Here is a 14,904-nt window from a genome sequence, read left to right on the forward strand (position 1 = left end):
AAAAATGCTCATTCAATTGAAAATTGAAAGGGCTAGTGCCCTTTTAATAGTCGAAAGTGATTGACGGGCAACTAACCCCCCACCATTTCCCCAAACACATCCACTCACAGTTTTGAGATAGTCATTTGGTTCAACGTAGTTGACAGTTCTTGAAATTAGGTCTTTTAGGATGATAACCCCCCTCAGAGCCCTCAGTGCAAGGGTTGTTAGTTACTTCAAGGGGGCATATAAGGCTTATATAGAAAGTTGTTGTAAAAACTTGAAAAGGGGCTTATTTGTTTGGAAATTGAAATTGCCCTTTTTAATAGTCGAAAGTGAGTGAAGAGTAATTGACCCCCATCTCACGTCCACCTTTTCCCCAAACACATCCAATCAAAATTTTTAGATAGCCATTATGTTCAACGTAGTTGAAAGTTTTAGAAATAAGGTATTTAAGGATGACAACCCCACCTCCCCACAGCCCTCAGGGCAAGGGTTGTAAGCTATGCCCTGGGGGCAAATACGGTTTTTATTGAAAGCGTTGTCGTATAAAATTCAAAAAGGCTCATTCAATTGGAAACTGAAAGGGCTAGTGCTTTTTTTAATAGTTGAAAGTGATTGGAGAGTGACTAGCACCCCTCTCATGCCCACCATTTTCACAAACACATCCAATCAAAATTTTGAGATATCCATTTTATTCAACGTAGTTGAAAGTTCTGGAAATTATGTATTTTAGGATGAAAACCCCCTCAGAGCCGTCAGTGCAAGGGTTGTAAGTTATGCCCTGGGGGCATATAAGGTTTAGAGTTAAGGTATAGATAGAGTTGTCGTAAAACTTCAAAAGGGGCTCATTCAATTGGAAATCGATTGGGCTAGTGCCCTTTTTAATAGTCGATAGTGATTGGAGGGTAACTAACCCCCCTCTCACGCCCACCATTCCTCCAAACACATCCAATCAAAATTTTCAAATAGCCATTTTGTTCAACGTAGTGGAAAGTTCTGGAAATTAGGTCCTTTGAGAATGACACCCCCGCAGCCCTCAGGGTAAGGGTTGTAAGTTATGCCCTGGGGGTATATAAGATTTTTATTGAAAGTGATGTCGTAGAAACTTCAAAAGGGATCATTTGATTGGAAATTGAAAAGGCTCGTGCCATTTTTAATAGTTGAAAGTGATTAGAGAGTGACTACAGCCCCTCTCACGCCCACCATTTCCCCAAACACATCAAATCAAAATTTTGAGATAGCCATTTTGTTTAACGTAGTTGAAAGTTCTGCAAATTAGGCCTTAGAGGATTACAACCACCCTAACAATGCTTAGGGTAAGGGTTGTAATTTATGCCTTGGGGGCATATAAGGTGTTTATAAAAAGCGTTGTCGTTTCAAATAGGGCTCATTTGATTGGAAATTGAAAGGCATAGCGCCCTTTTTAATAGTCGAAAGTGATTGGAAGGCTTGACATTTTAATAGCAAAGATCGATGTTGGTATAATGTATTATTTTTTTGTTGTTGTTGTTGTTTAGACCAGGACAATTTGTATCGGTGGAGTTGTCGTGGGAACTTCGAAAAGGGTTCATTCGATTGAAAATAGAAAGGGCTGATGCCCTTTTTAATAGTCGAAAGTGATTGGAGGGTAACAAATCTTCCTCCACGCCGACCCTCTCATTTTCCTATTATGTTTAAAAACTAAATGTTGTCTAAAGATTAAATCAAAATGCAATGTGTTAATGCTAATTCCCAATAAGGCATCTCAGCAGTATCCCAAGAATGACTGAGGGTATTATGTTCAGACTTTCTGGGCTACTTCTGCTCTAAAAATTTAACCAAATCGAAATAGCGTAAGTGTATCCAAGCTATCAAAGAAAGTAAAGAAAATGTCCTAATCCTTATTGGCCTGACGTAAAATAAGGAAATAAAAACCAGCAAAAACAGGTTTTTTCAAGGCCAAATTAATATACTGAAATAACACAACACAAAACACAACCACGAAGTGAATATCTCAAGAGGACAAACGCCTCTCTTCTTCAGCGCGAAACGAAATAATGTATCCAAGGAAAGTGCCGAAGAAAAAAACAACAAAAACAAACGCGGAAAATTGATAATAATAATTTATTTTTGACCCACTAACAATTATAAAAAAGTGGAGTAACAAAAGAAAATAAAAAGTAAAGACATACAAAACAAAACACATGCAAAACAATATCAATATAAAGAGCTACAAATGTGAATCAGAACAATCGCACAAGAGGATGAAAAGGATCCAACCGCTTGAAGGCCTCATCTTTTAACTTGGGAGTCCAACTTATTATATGACGTCAGTATATCAATTGCAATAAACATTCGAATAATCTTACGGTTTCTATACCAACGAGGCAAATACAAAAGATATTTACAATAACGGAAATACAAAACTCTAATATCCTGCATATCACTAGTATTAAAAAATGGGCGCAAACCTGATAGAAAAAGAATGGAATGTTCGCAATATGTAGAATAGAGTTTAGCCAATGCCTTACGAGAATGTCGGCCGCGATTTGGGACAATTTTAGCATAACCTGCTTTAAGCTTATTCTTAATATCCGCAAGTGCACTAGCACGGATAGCTGAAATAGAAGAGCAGATACTAATCCCGAGCCAACGCAACACAGGAGCCAGCTTAACTGAAAAAGAACTACAACTAAAATCACTGCTTGGGTTTTTAGCATTGAAAACTAAATATTCACATTTTTCAGCATTAAGCATGAGGCCAATTTTTTCCAAAAGCTTAGAAACAAACTGGGTAGACTTAGCTAGGGTGAATTTTGAATGGCAAATAAGTAATAAATCATCTGCATAAGCAATATAAGATAAATTAGTTAGACCCGTAAAACACGACGGAAAAATACGAGAAAGCACAGGATATAAACAAGCATTAAAAAGGTATGGTGACAGAACCCCTCCCTGCCTAAGTCCAGACCGAATTGGAATATTACCAAAAATTATCTCTCCTGACCGAAGTCGAACATATGAATTTGCATACCAAAAACGAAGGACAAATATAACAGATGAATTCACTCCAAGCTGTAACGCACATAATTGAACTTCAGATCCATCATTTTGTGCTTGAATTAAAAAAGAAGTAAGAATTCGATGCGCATGTTGTCATTTCCCCATGTCTGGGGAAATGTCAGTGACCCCATGTCTGGGTTTCAAAGATGTGCTCTGCAACGGCAGAGTCAAAATTTTCTGTTTTTTTCCGCTTTTTAAGTGTATTATTAATTGAACTAGAGAGCTGAGTTAGTCTATACGTGAGTCGCTGATCAGTTCTTCCGATATACCAAAGACCACACGATCAAGAAATTCTGTAGACACCGGAGTTTTCACCTATCGGGATAGGGTCTTTACCTTGATAAATTTAGAACCTGATAGTTTTTCTGGGACTATAATAAGTGTAAATGTTATTTTTCTTAGATTTTTTTAACTGTGGTCTGAAATCCCCTTACCGTATGGGAGACCAATATAAACTGAATTTTCCCTTTGATTTGTGTTTTCTGTTTAACTATCTGATAATCTTTTAATGCGTTTTGCAGTTACAGAATTTATTAAACTAATTGGATAACTATTCCCAAATAAAATATCTCTAAGGTGGTTGAGCTCTAAATCCAAGAAGCGTGTTGAACAAACTTTCAATGCTCTATCAACTAGAGAAGTGACACCTCCTCTTTTCACAGCAGGAGAATGATTAGAGGAATAATTTAAGTAACGGTCATTATGTGTGGGTTTTCTATAGACACCACACTCGAAACATGTATCATTTTGGTGTACCAGAACATCTAAGAAAGGAAGACGCCTCTCTACCTCTGATTCCTGAGTAAATTTAAGTTTTGGATCCAAGGAGTTGAGCAAGTGAAGAAAAGAACCCAGAGACTCGTCACCATGCTCCCACAAATAAAAAATATCATTTTTAAAACGAACCCAAAATTCAGGTTTAACCCAAAAATCAAACACGTGAACAACCCCTTAGGTCTCATAGGGTGTCTCCAAGAAAAGCAATAATTAAAATCTAAAATCAGATGGCATAGTTCTCCAACTTGTGTAATTCCTAGTTTGTGTTATTTTTGAGTGAATAAGGTGTTGTCTTTTCTTTTATTTTTCAGTTGTTGGTTAGTAACCGTTGGTGGCAGTTCGTTATTTTTTGGATATTGTGCAAATCGCGAATATTGGCAAATAATTCGCTTTTATGGTTGTTAGGTATTGGGTTTTAATTCTTATAATTTTTGGCTTTTATTCAATTTTATTTATCTTTAAAGTTTTTGGTTTTTTGGTTCTTTTCACATTGACTTTCCGCGTTTGTTCTTTGTTGTTTTTTTTTTCTTCGGCACTTTCCTTGGATACATTCTTTCTTTTCGCGCTGAAGAAGAGAGGCGTTTGTTCCATCGAAATATTCGCTTTGTTGTGTTTTTTTCAGTATTTTACTTTGGCCTTTAAAAACCCCATTTTTGCTCGTTTTTCTTTCTTTAAAGAAAGTAAACAGATTTTTTTTCGAATGGTATCAGGTTTTCCATTTCAGGTCAACTAGAGGAAGTATGAAACTAAATTAACCACTACTATTTGTGTCCAGATTTTTAAAAGGGTGTATGTTAAAAAAAAATGGTTAAAAAATTTTTCTCCATTAAACAAAAAATGAGCAAAAATAAAATCAAATAATCTATCAAGCGTGAAACTACCACAAATCAGCATCAATAAATAAATGAAACCCAAAACGAACAGAAATTACAATAAATAACCGAGTCAAAATCAAAACGAGCAGAAATTAGCATAAGCTGGGCTCAAAACCCCTATGCCTTCCCAAGGCCAGAACAAAATTTACACTTCACTGAAAAAAATACAAATAAATGTGCATTGTCAGTTTAATATACATATACTGATATTTAGTAATCAAAATGATAATATTATTTGATTTATTGAAGTTATAAAATTAAAGACATTTATATTTTTTACAATAGATATCTCAAAAATGGATACAAAACAAAAAATGTATATCTCAAAATTTTGATTGGATGTGTTTGGGGAAATGGTGGGCGTGAGAGGGGGATTAGGTGCCCTTCAATCAGTTTTGACTATTAAAAGGGCACTAGCCCTTTCAATTTGATTCCGTCATAAATGCGTTTCAATCCGAACGAGCATAATCGAAATTGAAAAAAAAAATTGAAAAATTTAGAGGTCCCTGAAATTTAGAGGACCCTCAGCTCCTCTTCCTATTTCAAAGAAATATTGTGCTAAAGCATTCATTCGTGACAATTCTTGGATATATTGGAGGAGCAAAATATATTTTTGGAAATTCTGTTGCCCTTTCAATTTGATTCCGTCATAAATGCGTTTCAATCCGAACGAGCATAATCGAAATTGAAAAAAAAAATTGAAAAATTTAGAGGTCCCTGAAATTTAGAGGACCCTCAGCTCCTCTTCCTATTTCCTATTAGAACCTTCCTATTAGAACCTATTATATTCCTCGTAGAACCTACTATATTCCTCTTCCTATTAGAACCCAGAGACTCGTCACCATGCTCCCACAAATAGAAAATATCATCTTTAAAACGAACCTAAAATTCAGGTTTAACCCAAAAATCAAACACGTGAACAACCCCTTAGGTCTCATAGGGTGTCTCCAAGAAATGCAATAATTAAAATCCAAAATCAGATGACATAGTTCTGCAACTTGTTTAATTGCTGGTTCGTTTTGTTTTTGAGTGAATGAATTGTTTTCTTTTCTTTTATTCCTCAGTTGTTCACTAGAATCCGTCGATGGCAGTTCATAAATGTTTTGTATTTTGTGCAACTCACGGATATTGGCAAATAACTCGCTTTTATGGTTGTTAGGTATTTAGTTTTAATTCTTATAATTTTTGGCTTTTATTCAATTTTATTTATCTTTAAAGTTTTTGGTTTTTTGGTTCTTTTCACATTGAATTTCCGCGTTTGTTCTTTGTTGTTTTTTTTTCTTCGGCACTTTCCTTGGATATATTTTTTCATTTCGCGCTGAAGAAGAGAGGCGTTTGTCCTCTCGAAATATTCGCTTTGTTGTGTTTTTTCAGTATTTTCATTTGGCCTTTAAAAACTCCATTTTTGCTCGTTTTTCTTTCTTGAAAGAAAGTAAACAGATTTTTTTTCGAATGGTATCAGGTTTTCCATTTCAGGTCAACTAGAGGAGGTATGAAACTAATTTAAACACTACTATGTTGGATGTGTTTTGGGAAATTGTGGGCGTGAGAGGGGGGGTTAGTTTCCCTTCAATCACTTTTGACTATTAAAAGGGCACTAGCCCTTTCAATTTGATTCCGTCATAAATGCGTTTCTATCCGAACGAGCATAATCGAAATTGAAAAAAAAAATACTGACCCTCATCTCCTCTTCCTATTTCAAAGAAATATTGTGCTAAAGCATTCATTCGTGACAATTCTTGGATATATTGGAGAAGCAAAATGTAGTTTTGGAAATTCTGTTGTTTTTTTTAAACAAAAAGATAAAAATAAATCAAATAATACGATGGTGAGGGAATAATATAAGTCATAACTGAGAGCTTACTCTCCCATATCTTCAACTTTTGAACTATACCGGTAAGGCCTAAATTACTCCAAGAAAGTTTTTTTGTCTAAAGTGAAAAATAAAAGAGAAAATTTGCAGAATGAAAAATATTTCATCCAGATTTTGTTTAAATAACCGTTCTTCAGATTGTAACTTATTTTACTTTTCCAGATAATGAAATATTTTCGAAGCCCCTTGTCCTTTTTCTTGGACCCTGGAGTGGTGGTAAATCTTCAATAATCAATTATTTACTTGGAATTGAGTTCACGGAAAATGCTTTGAAATCAGGTAAGTTTGAAATATTTTTCCTTGGAAAAAGTATCGATTTCTGCATCCTCACCCCTTTTTACTCAGAAACTCCAAGTAAATTTGAACTTTCAGAGGTCGTAAGCTAATTTTCGTAACAGCCTATTCTGTAAGTAGAAAGAGAACAACACTTTTATAAGGTTGTAGCTAAAACAATGGTCTGTACCATCAAATGAGATTAGACCAAAACGGGTAGCTAAGGCAAAGGGCGTCGAAAAATTGCCTGAAATAACGGAAATCCTAAATAAAGAATGAAAAATTCGGCTAGAAGACTTGCAAAAATGAGGATCAAGACGAATTGAAACTGAAAGTGAAGAGCAAAGATATTTGTGGTTAGAAGACAAGAATCAGAACGAGTCAAAAATGAAAGTTAAGAAAAAAGAAATATTCAGTTAGAAGGACAACGTCATCGCAATCTTTGAAGCCAACTGGCTGTGACACAAAACACTGTGCAAACCTACAAAGATACCGTAAACTACGCAAATGATAATTACAGGTCAATGGGACCCTTCAACATTGCATGTAATCACTGCGGACCCCTCCATTTCCCAAGGAAAAAGTGGCAAAGAGAAGTAATTCATATGGAGATTGCTGATTGCATGGTCAAGTTGCATTGCCACCATACAATTTCCAAATCAATTGGTTTATCTTTTTTTAGGACGTCACTTGTTCTCTAAAGAGCTCCACAAAAGAATCCGAAATTTGAACTTATGCTTTGCTCTATCTTCATTCAACGTAATCGATGATCGAACCATCAAAAGTTCGAATTTTTTTAGATTTAAAGTAGCTGAGCAAAATAATCACAAAATCGATTTAAAGGCACATCCATCACTAACCATTAAAGGTGATTTCACACCACCTTCATGTGGTCAGATTTACTTTTAAGCCCCGATGAAGCTGTTGAAGAACGCCTCGCTCATGCTTTAAATTATGGGATCTCTCGTAACCTAATGATTCTCTTGGAAGAAATTTCATGAGACGCAAACAACAATGTCAAAAGTTACATGAAAATTTAAAAATTGAAGAATGATGCTAATCAACGTGCAGCTTGAAATATGAACAATAGCCTTGAAATATGCAGCTCATATGCACTGTGCCAGAATGCGTCAATTATAGACGGTCTAATTTCCAGTGGTAATTTATTTGAGGAAGCATTTTGAGATTGACAGTTAAATCAAAATTTCAATTGAATGAAGCATCACGTTAGTTTAAGCTCGTTAAGACGCTATTAAAATAGATGCAAAATCGTCGATCATCTCCCAGGAAAATACAAATCTTATAAAAGTAATGATTCTGTAAAAGACAAAGAGGAATGAGGAATTGAATTCACTCCAGATCTCCTCAATTTAATTTATACTGAAAATTTGCCACCCCATGACTTAAAACAGAGGAAAATACATTAGTTACGCTTTTGGGTAACTTAGATATTCAGACGGAATATGGAATGTAGCCCACCTTATTGTTACTGAATTATGTACAAACATAATTAAGGCGAAAAAACTTACTGGGGAAAAATCAGGAAACGAAGTTCGCGTTTCTCGAATCACGCTCAACTCCAGTAAATGTCAACTTGGATGTATTCTTCAACGAAATTAATTTCCACTTTAGCCTGCATTTGCAATTACAATACATAAGTCACAAGGTCAAACTTTCGAATTTGTTGGCGTCGACCTCTGTACTCCTGTTTTTAATCATCTTATTTTGTACGCGTCATTTTCTCTTGTTAAAAGATAACATATCTTAAAAGTTCTGCTACAACCTGAGAATGAACGAAGAGCACATAATGCTGCGTGAAAGAAGCATTGACAACTACCAACAACACATTTTATTGTTTAAATTATATGCCTTTTTTTATAAATTAATTAAATGAGCAATAATTATGTATATATGTGTTTATAGCTTTTTCCTCAAAATCAGTTACATTATTTTTTTTTTCTCTTAAAATTAGGATATTGATATTTCTGGCCAAAAGAACGATATAAATAGGTGACAACTTCAAGGATGAATTCGTATCGAACCTTTGGTGACGCCATGACATCAAAAAGAAGTTCACACTGTCTGAGGTTAGAATACAAGTGACAATGAGAATCAATATATACAGGCCTGCCACGTTGTGGGTGATAAATGACTCTGAAAAGCCAAAGAAAAAGGCACGGAACAAGAAACAACAACAAATCACATCCTGTGTAAAATTGCATGAAATGACAAATGGCTCTGAACACCTAACGAAAAAGTAATGGAAGTAGAAACAGCAACAAACCATATTGCACTGCAAACCAAAATGTGACTTAAAACTAAAGAATAACACAATAACTATGCTATTGTGTTAATTTAGATATTTCAGACAGTTACAAATTATAATTGAATAAAGTATGTGTTATTTTAACACTTGTAAAGGATGAACAAGAAGGAGGAATTGAATTCACGGTAGAATTTCTTAACTCAACTGAAATTGCTGATTTGCCACCCTATGACTTGAATCTAAAGAATAAAGCGATGATTACACCAATCCGTATTTTTGACATTTTTTAGGGCAGAGGCAATGGAAAATCCCAAAATTAGAAGCAATGGTGCACAAAAATGAAGTGCAAATGCGATCCATGGCTAGAAGACATATTACAAGCAGCACCACAATGAATATATCGAACCATAAATGAAATCTGTGGTTAGAAGAGAAATAACAGTGAGAATTATAATGATTTCAAGACGAAAACAAATTCTATACAACTGGTGATTGTTTGATGCATTAAGAGGAAGGAGGAACTGAATTTACGCCATATTTTCTTTGCTCAATCGAAGTTTCTTGAAAACGATTTTGGTTAAATTCGAATAGATAAAGCAAAGGGCATGGGAAAATGTCTGACGTAATAATGCACGAAAATGAAGTGCAATAAAGATGTGCAGCTAGTAGACATCTGAGAACAAGCATCACTACAGATCTCAAATGAAAATACTGGACAAAGAATCTGCCTCTGGATAGAAGCGACAGGGATGATAACATCGAATTGTAAATGAAATCTGCAGTTAAAAGAAAAGCAACAGGGAGAATCACAATGAGTGCGAAAAGAAATAACCTGTAAAATGGATGGTTCTTTGATGCATTAAGAGGAAGCAGGAATTGAATTCTCGCCAGAATTTCTTAGATTAAGCTAATAAATGATTAGAGAATCAAATATATACAAGTCTTTCCCGGCACTATATATTTTTACATTTCCTGACTTATCTTGAATGCAGAAAAATTCTCAGCTCGGTGATTCATAGAAAGCATAGACGACTCTTGAAATCAAGATTCTACTTGCAAAGTTCACATTCTCAAATTAACAGGCCCCTATTTTCTAAGTATTATTTGTTTTTAATAAAGTGTTTTCTTTTTAATTTAAATTTGAAATTAGCTGAAATTTAGAAACCCAACGATTATGAATTCCGAGGAAATAAAATAACATCTTTGTCTCGAAACCTAAACTTTTAAAATCTTATACAAATTTTTTGCACTGGAATCGAAAAATTATAGCAATTGTTTCGGACTGACAAAAATATTGGAACCACTTGAACCTTTCACAGCTATTATCTGATAAATTTTAAAGGGTTTAAATATCAAACATTTAAGTTAGGATCAGAAACGTTTGGAAAACCGTTATGTTTAACGTTATGTTTACAACATGCTAAAAATAGCATGTTGTAAAAAGAGTATGATCAAATTTTTGAAATTAATAAAAATACTTGCAATTTTTTTATGAAAGTCCCAGATTTCAACGAAAAGTGGACTTGAAAAGTCATTTTGCAAAACTGTAGGTGTTAGAAAAATTCGGGTTGCATATTCAAATTCTACAAAAAAAAAATTATTTCTTGTGAAATTATTTGAAAAAGCACCGTACAAATCGTGATGATACAAAAGTACCAATTTCCCTTATGGAAATTTTCTGACATTACTCTAATTGCTGATTTTCTCTATTTCCATTCTTTTTACTTGTGGTATAGAATAAATTATAATTAACAAATTGACGACAATATAGTTGTGTATGACCATTTGAAGTATCAAAAATAAGTAAGGAGGAACGATTTTTAAATCTGTTTGGTAAGATTCAAGTGGCTCTTTTGTATCCGGGTCGGGTAACTTAGGATCCAAAGTCAGGAGAGAAGCCTGCTAATTTATATGCACAAGAAATTTAAAGGTATATGAAAAATAGTATTGCGATTGCTAATTTTTGTACTCAGGAAATCAATAACATAATGTAGATGGTGTGATAGTGCCTCCGTGTATACAGGGTACCAGTGTGGTCATTCTTTGCTCAAACTGCTGCGATAGGAAAACAGAAAAGAGCAGTATGCATATCAAATTGTGAACAAATCACTTTTGATTTTTTATCTCCACTAACTCTCCCCCCAAACAGAGGTGATAAAGGGAAGGGGGGATTCAGGGGGCCATTGCTCCCCTAGACTTTGAAAATTACCGTGATGTCAACGCTAATCCCTGTTTTAGATTTGTTTGCTCAATGTCTTTTTTTTTGGCATCTTCATTAAAAAAAAACAAAAAAAAATCCTTGCCCCCCCCCCTTCACATTTTCGTGAATTGGCGCTGATGTCCCCAAACCTCGCTAGAACCAAAATATAAAGTCATAATAATTAAATCTTCATTTTGGCCAGAATGTACCGATGATTACTCTACCTTATATACAAGGCGACACTATCATCCCATCTATATGGGGGGGGGGGGTCCAAAGTGGACCTTGCTTTATATTTAATGGGTTTGCAATTAGAAAGCTGCTTTCCTGACCTTAGATGCCTATGGGTCTCGAGATTAGCACTACCTCCATTTCCGAGGTAAGAGGAAGAGAGTTTCCATTTCCGAGGTAAGAGGTGTAGAGGAAGTTTACAACCGAATCAACATTTTAAACTCCGATCTCAATCATCTTTCTATTAAATACCTCAATCAGTTTTCTTTTAATGAGCTTTTGAAGCAAAAGGAGAAGTCTCTAATATATAAAAATTTTAGGGGCTGAGCCTTCAGCAAACTATTTTCAAATTATGGTTCATGGTGAAGAAGAAGAACAAATTGATGGAACTCAATTGGCAGCTGACTTCACTTTTGCTGGCCTACAAAAATTTGGCCAGGCATTCATCGACAGACTTAGAGGGAAAAGGCTACCCAATAAGCTACTGCAGAAGGCAAGTTGTCAGCAGCTTAAGCTGTTTTATTTATTATCTAACTAAAACAATAAAATCAGTTTTTACTATTTTTCCGCTCTTGCTTTAAAATATTCAGTGTCGGTATTCGTTGAAAAATTGTCGCTTTGTTATTTGCTTAACAGTTTATGAAAAAAATGGTACAAGTAAGCTGTAAATTGATTTTTTTTTTTTTTTTTTTTTTTTTTTTTTTTACTTTGTATAAAATTAGTTTCACCACAATACTGTAAATATCACCTTATTCCTATAACTAAAAACCTGACTCCATATCATCATGTGGTGAAAAATATTTTTCAAAACTAATTTCGAAAAATACCCTAATCAGAGACAAATTTATACAGATGAATCTGTCCATGGTGAGAGAAGTGGAGCAGCTTCATACATTCCATCAGTACAGGGGTGGCAGTTGCCCCCTCCCCCCAGTAATGTGGAGAGAGAAAATTTGTTTTTTGGGAATACTAAGTAGTGGCTTATGGTATATCCCTTCTTACAAGGATGTTAGTTTACAAAATTGTATGGGGGGAATGTATTTTTCAAATCTAGGGAAGACAATTTTGCTGTTATTCGATTTGTATTTCCTTACAACTCCGAACAACTCCGAGTGAAAAGGCTAGAAAATATATTTGGATTGGAGCACCTTAGGACAATGTTCATCTCCAATGAGATCCCAATTTCAAATTTAATCCTATATGAAATTGATTGATGTAGTCAATATGATTTTTTTTGGCAAATATTGTCGAGATCCAGCACATTAGATAACTTTAAAACGGACCGCAGTACCTTGGGACAATGCCTTACAACATTTTCGGCACGCCGAGATGAATTGTGTTTCAAGTTTGATGTCGGTATTTTGGCAAATCCACGACTTCGTGAACTTTTCGCCCCTGAGCATCGCCCTTCTCGTCAACGGCTTCGGTGACAAATAGCTGAACTGGTACCTAACATTCAGGCGGTAACAGCGCGACAAATGCATTACGCCAATATTTTCGTTCTCTCGTTCGTCAAGGTTTTGATGCTACACTCGCTCGTCAATTATTGTCTAAATAGTTGTTCTTAGTTTATTTTTCCTTTTATGAGTTGCCGTTTTTAAAGAATTTGGTACTCCTTTAGTATACCTACTCTTTTATATATCTCAAACTGGAGACGTGATGAAAAACCCGTTTTTACGGGATGATTCAACACACAACTGTAGAGAAATACAATGTATAGCGTGGTTTTAATTGCATATAGGCCTACGATATTTAAAGTGTTGTTTTTTGTTGTTTTGTTGTTTTTTTTTTGGGGGGGAGGTACCTAGGTTAGGTTACGTATTTAGTATATGATATACTTTGCCCCCCCCCCCTAATGTCCCAATGTATAGCCCAAATTTGTTTCTAAACTATTATATAGTCATCCTATTTATTTTATTTCATTAGCATTAACCAAACTAGCAGTATATGAAAGAGTAGGTATACTAAAGGAGTACCAAGAATTTTTACTTATTATTTTTTTTAGAGAGCTAGAATTTTAAATATTTGAAAATTTATATATTTTATACATTTTGGGTTTTTGTTTCACTCTGTTTTTGTTATTTCGATTTGTATTGTTTACTTAATATTTTTTGTTCAATGGCACGTAAATCTGTAGAAATTTAGAATTTTTAGAACTTAGAAGGTTAGAATTTCAAATATTTTAGCTTTTAGTTTGACTCTGTTTATGTTATTTCGAATTTCATTATTTAGTTAATATGTTTTGTTCAGTTGCGTATAAATTTGCATGACAAAGGTTATGTGGTAACGGCTATCTTTTAATGTGGCAATAATTGCCACCGATCACAATGAGCACGTAAGGCGTTTGATAATAAAATTTTTTTTAGTTTGAAAATTTGAGAAATTCCTAAACTCACTCTATTCAATAAGATTGATAATATTCTCAGTATAATTTTCTTAGGCAGACAATGTCAAGATTCAGCACCTTATATTATGTTAATATTGATTGCAGTACCTTATTTCAATAACAGTCCAAATTCTACATTTAATTTAGTCAGCCAGATTGATTAACTTTTTTTGTCAATTTTGTCAATTGACAAAAAAAAAATTCAGTGTCTTTTTTTGCCTATTTTTTTGTCAATTGTCAATTTCTTTTTAGGCAAATATTGTGGAGATTCCAGGCATTCTTGAAATGCGCAGAGAAGTTGACCGTCCATATCCATTCAACGACGTTGTCCAGTGGTTTGTTGATAGAGCTGATCTAATCTTTGTTGTGTACGACCCAACAAAGCTTGATATGGGACTTGAACACGAAGCTTTATTCGATCAATTAAAAGGCAGACAAAACCAGGTACGGAATTTTTCTGTTTTTCTGCACGGATAGCTTTTTCAGAAAAGATAGGCTCTGAGAGTAGTAAATTTTACTTGTGCAGCCGGATTTAATGCCCAACAAATGGAAAAAAGTATATGAACAAATATTTGGGTCGTTTCTGTGTGAAGTTTAAAATGAAAAAATTTCCCTTCACCCTCACAAAACTTCCTATAATTTGAATTAAGTTCTGTTTTAATCCTAGAATCGTGCTTTGCGTAACAGATCAGAAAAATATTCTGCCATTTGAGGGTGATTTTTAAAATAATAACTAAAACATCACTGTTCTTTAATACACTATAATTATCAATCAAGTCTTTAATCTTTTTGTTCTCAAATGCATTCTCATCCAGATCCCTTTCATTTCCAGATCCCTTCTCATCCCTTTCATATACGGAATAATTTCTGTTCGTTTTAAGTTTTAACGTCGCTCCTTACTTTCAGTCAAAAAAACTTGTTTTTTCTTTATTTAATTTTACTCCTTAGGACTAATTTTTCACTATAGACTCACCACTCTAGCATTGTGAGTGAAAGAAA

The 14,904-nt window shown here is 34.4% G+C and overlaps 1 protein-coding gene across 2 annotated transcripts in view; it reads left to right on the forward strand.

Moving 5' to 3' along the window:
* The window catches only part of LOC148953508 (sarcalumenin), a 141,186-nt gene that overhangs the window by 105,646 nt on the left and 20,636 nt on the right, over nucleotides 1-14,904 (forward strand). For both annotated transcript variants that reach the window (XM_089088576.1, XM_089088577.1), the window contains 3 exons: nucleotides 6,712-6,828; nucleotides 11,840-12,012; nucleotides 14,158-14,349. In XM_089088576.1, coding sequence (XP_088944702.1) covers nucleotides 6,712-6,828; nucleotides 11,840-12,012; nucleotides 14,158-14,349 — 482 coding nt within the window. The remainder of the gene's footprint in view (nucleotides 1-6,711; nucleotides 6,829-11,839; nucleotides 12,013-14,157; nucleotides 14,350-14,904) is intronic.

Source organism: Artemia sp. Qi Xiang Cuo, chromosome 4 (genome assembly GCF_049724085.1).
Source record: "Artemia sp. Qi Xiang Cuo chromosome 4, ASM4972408v1, whole genome shotgun sequence".
Classification (NCBI taxonomy): domain Eukaryota; kingdom Metazoa; phylum Arthropoda; class Branchiopoda; order Anostraca; family Artemiidae; genus Artemia; species Artemia sp. Qi Xiang Cuo.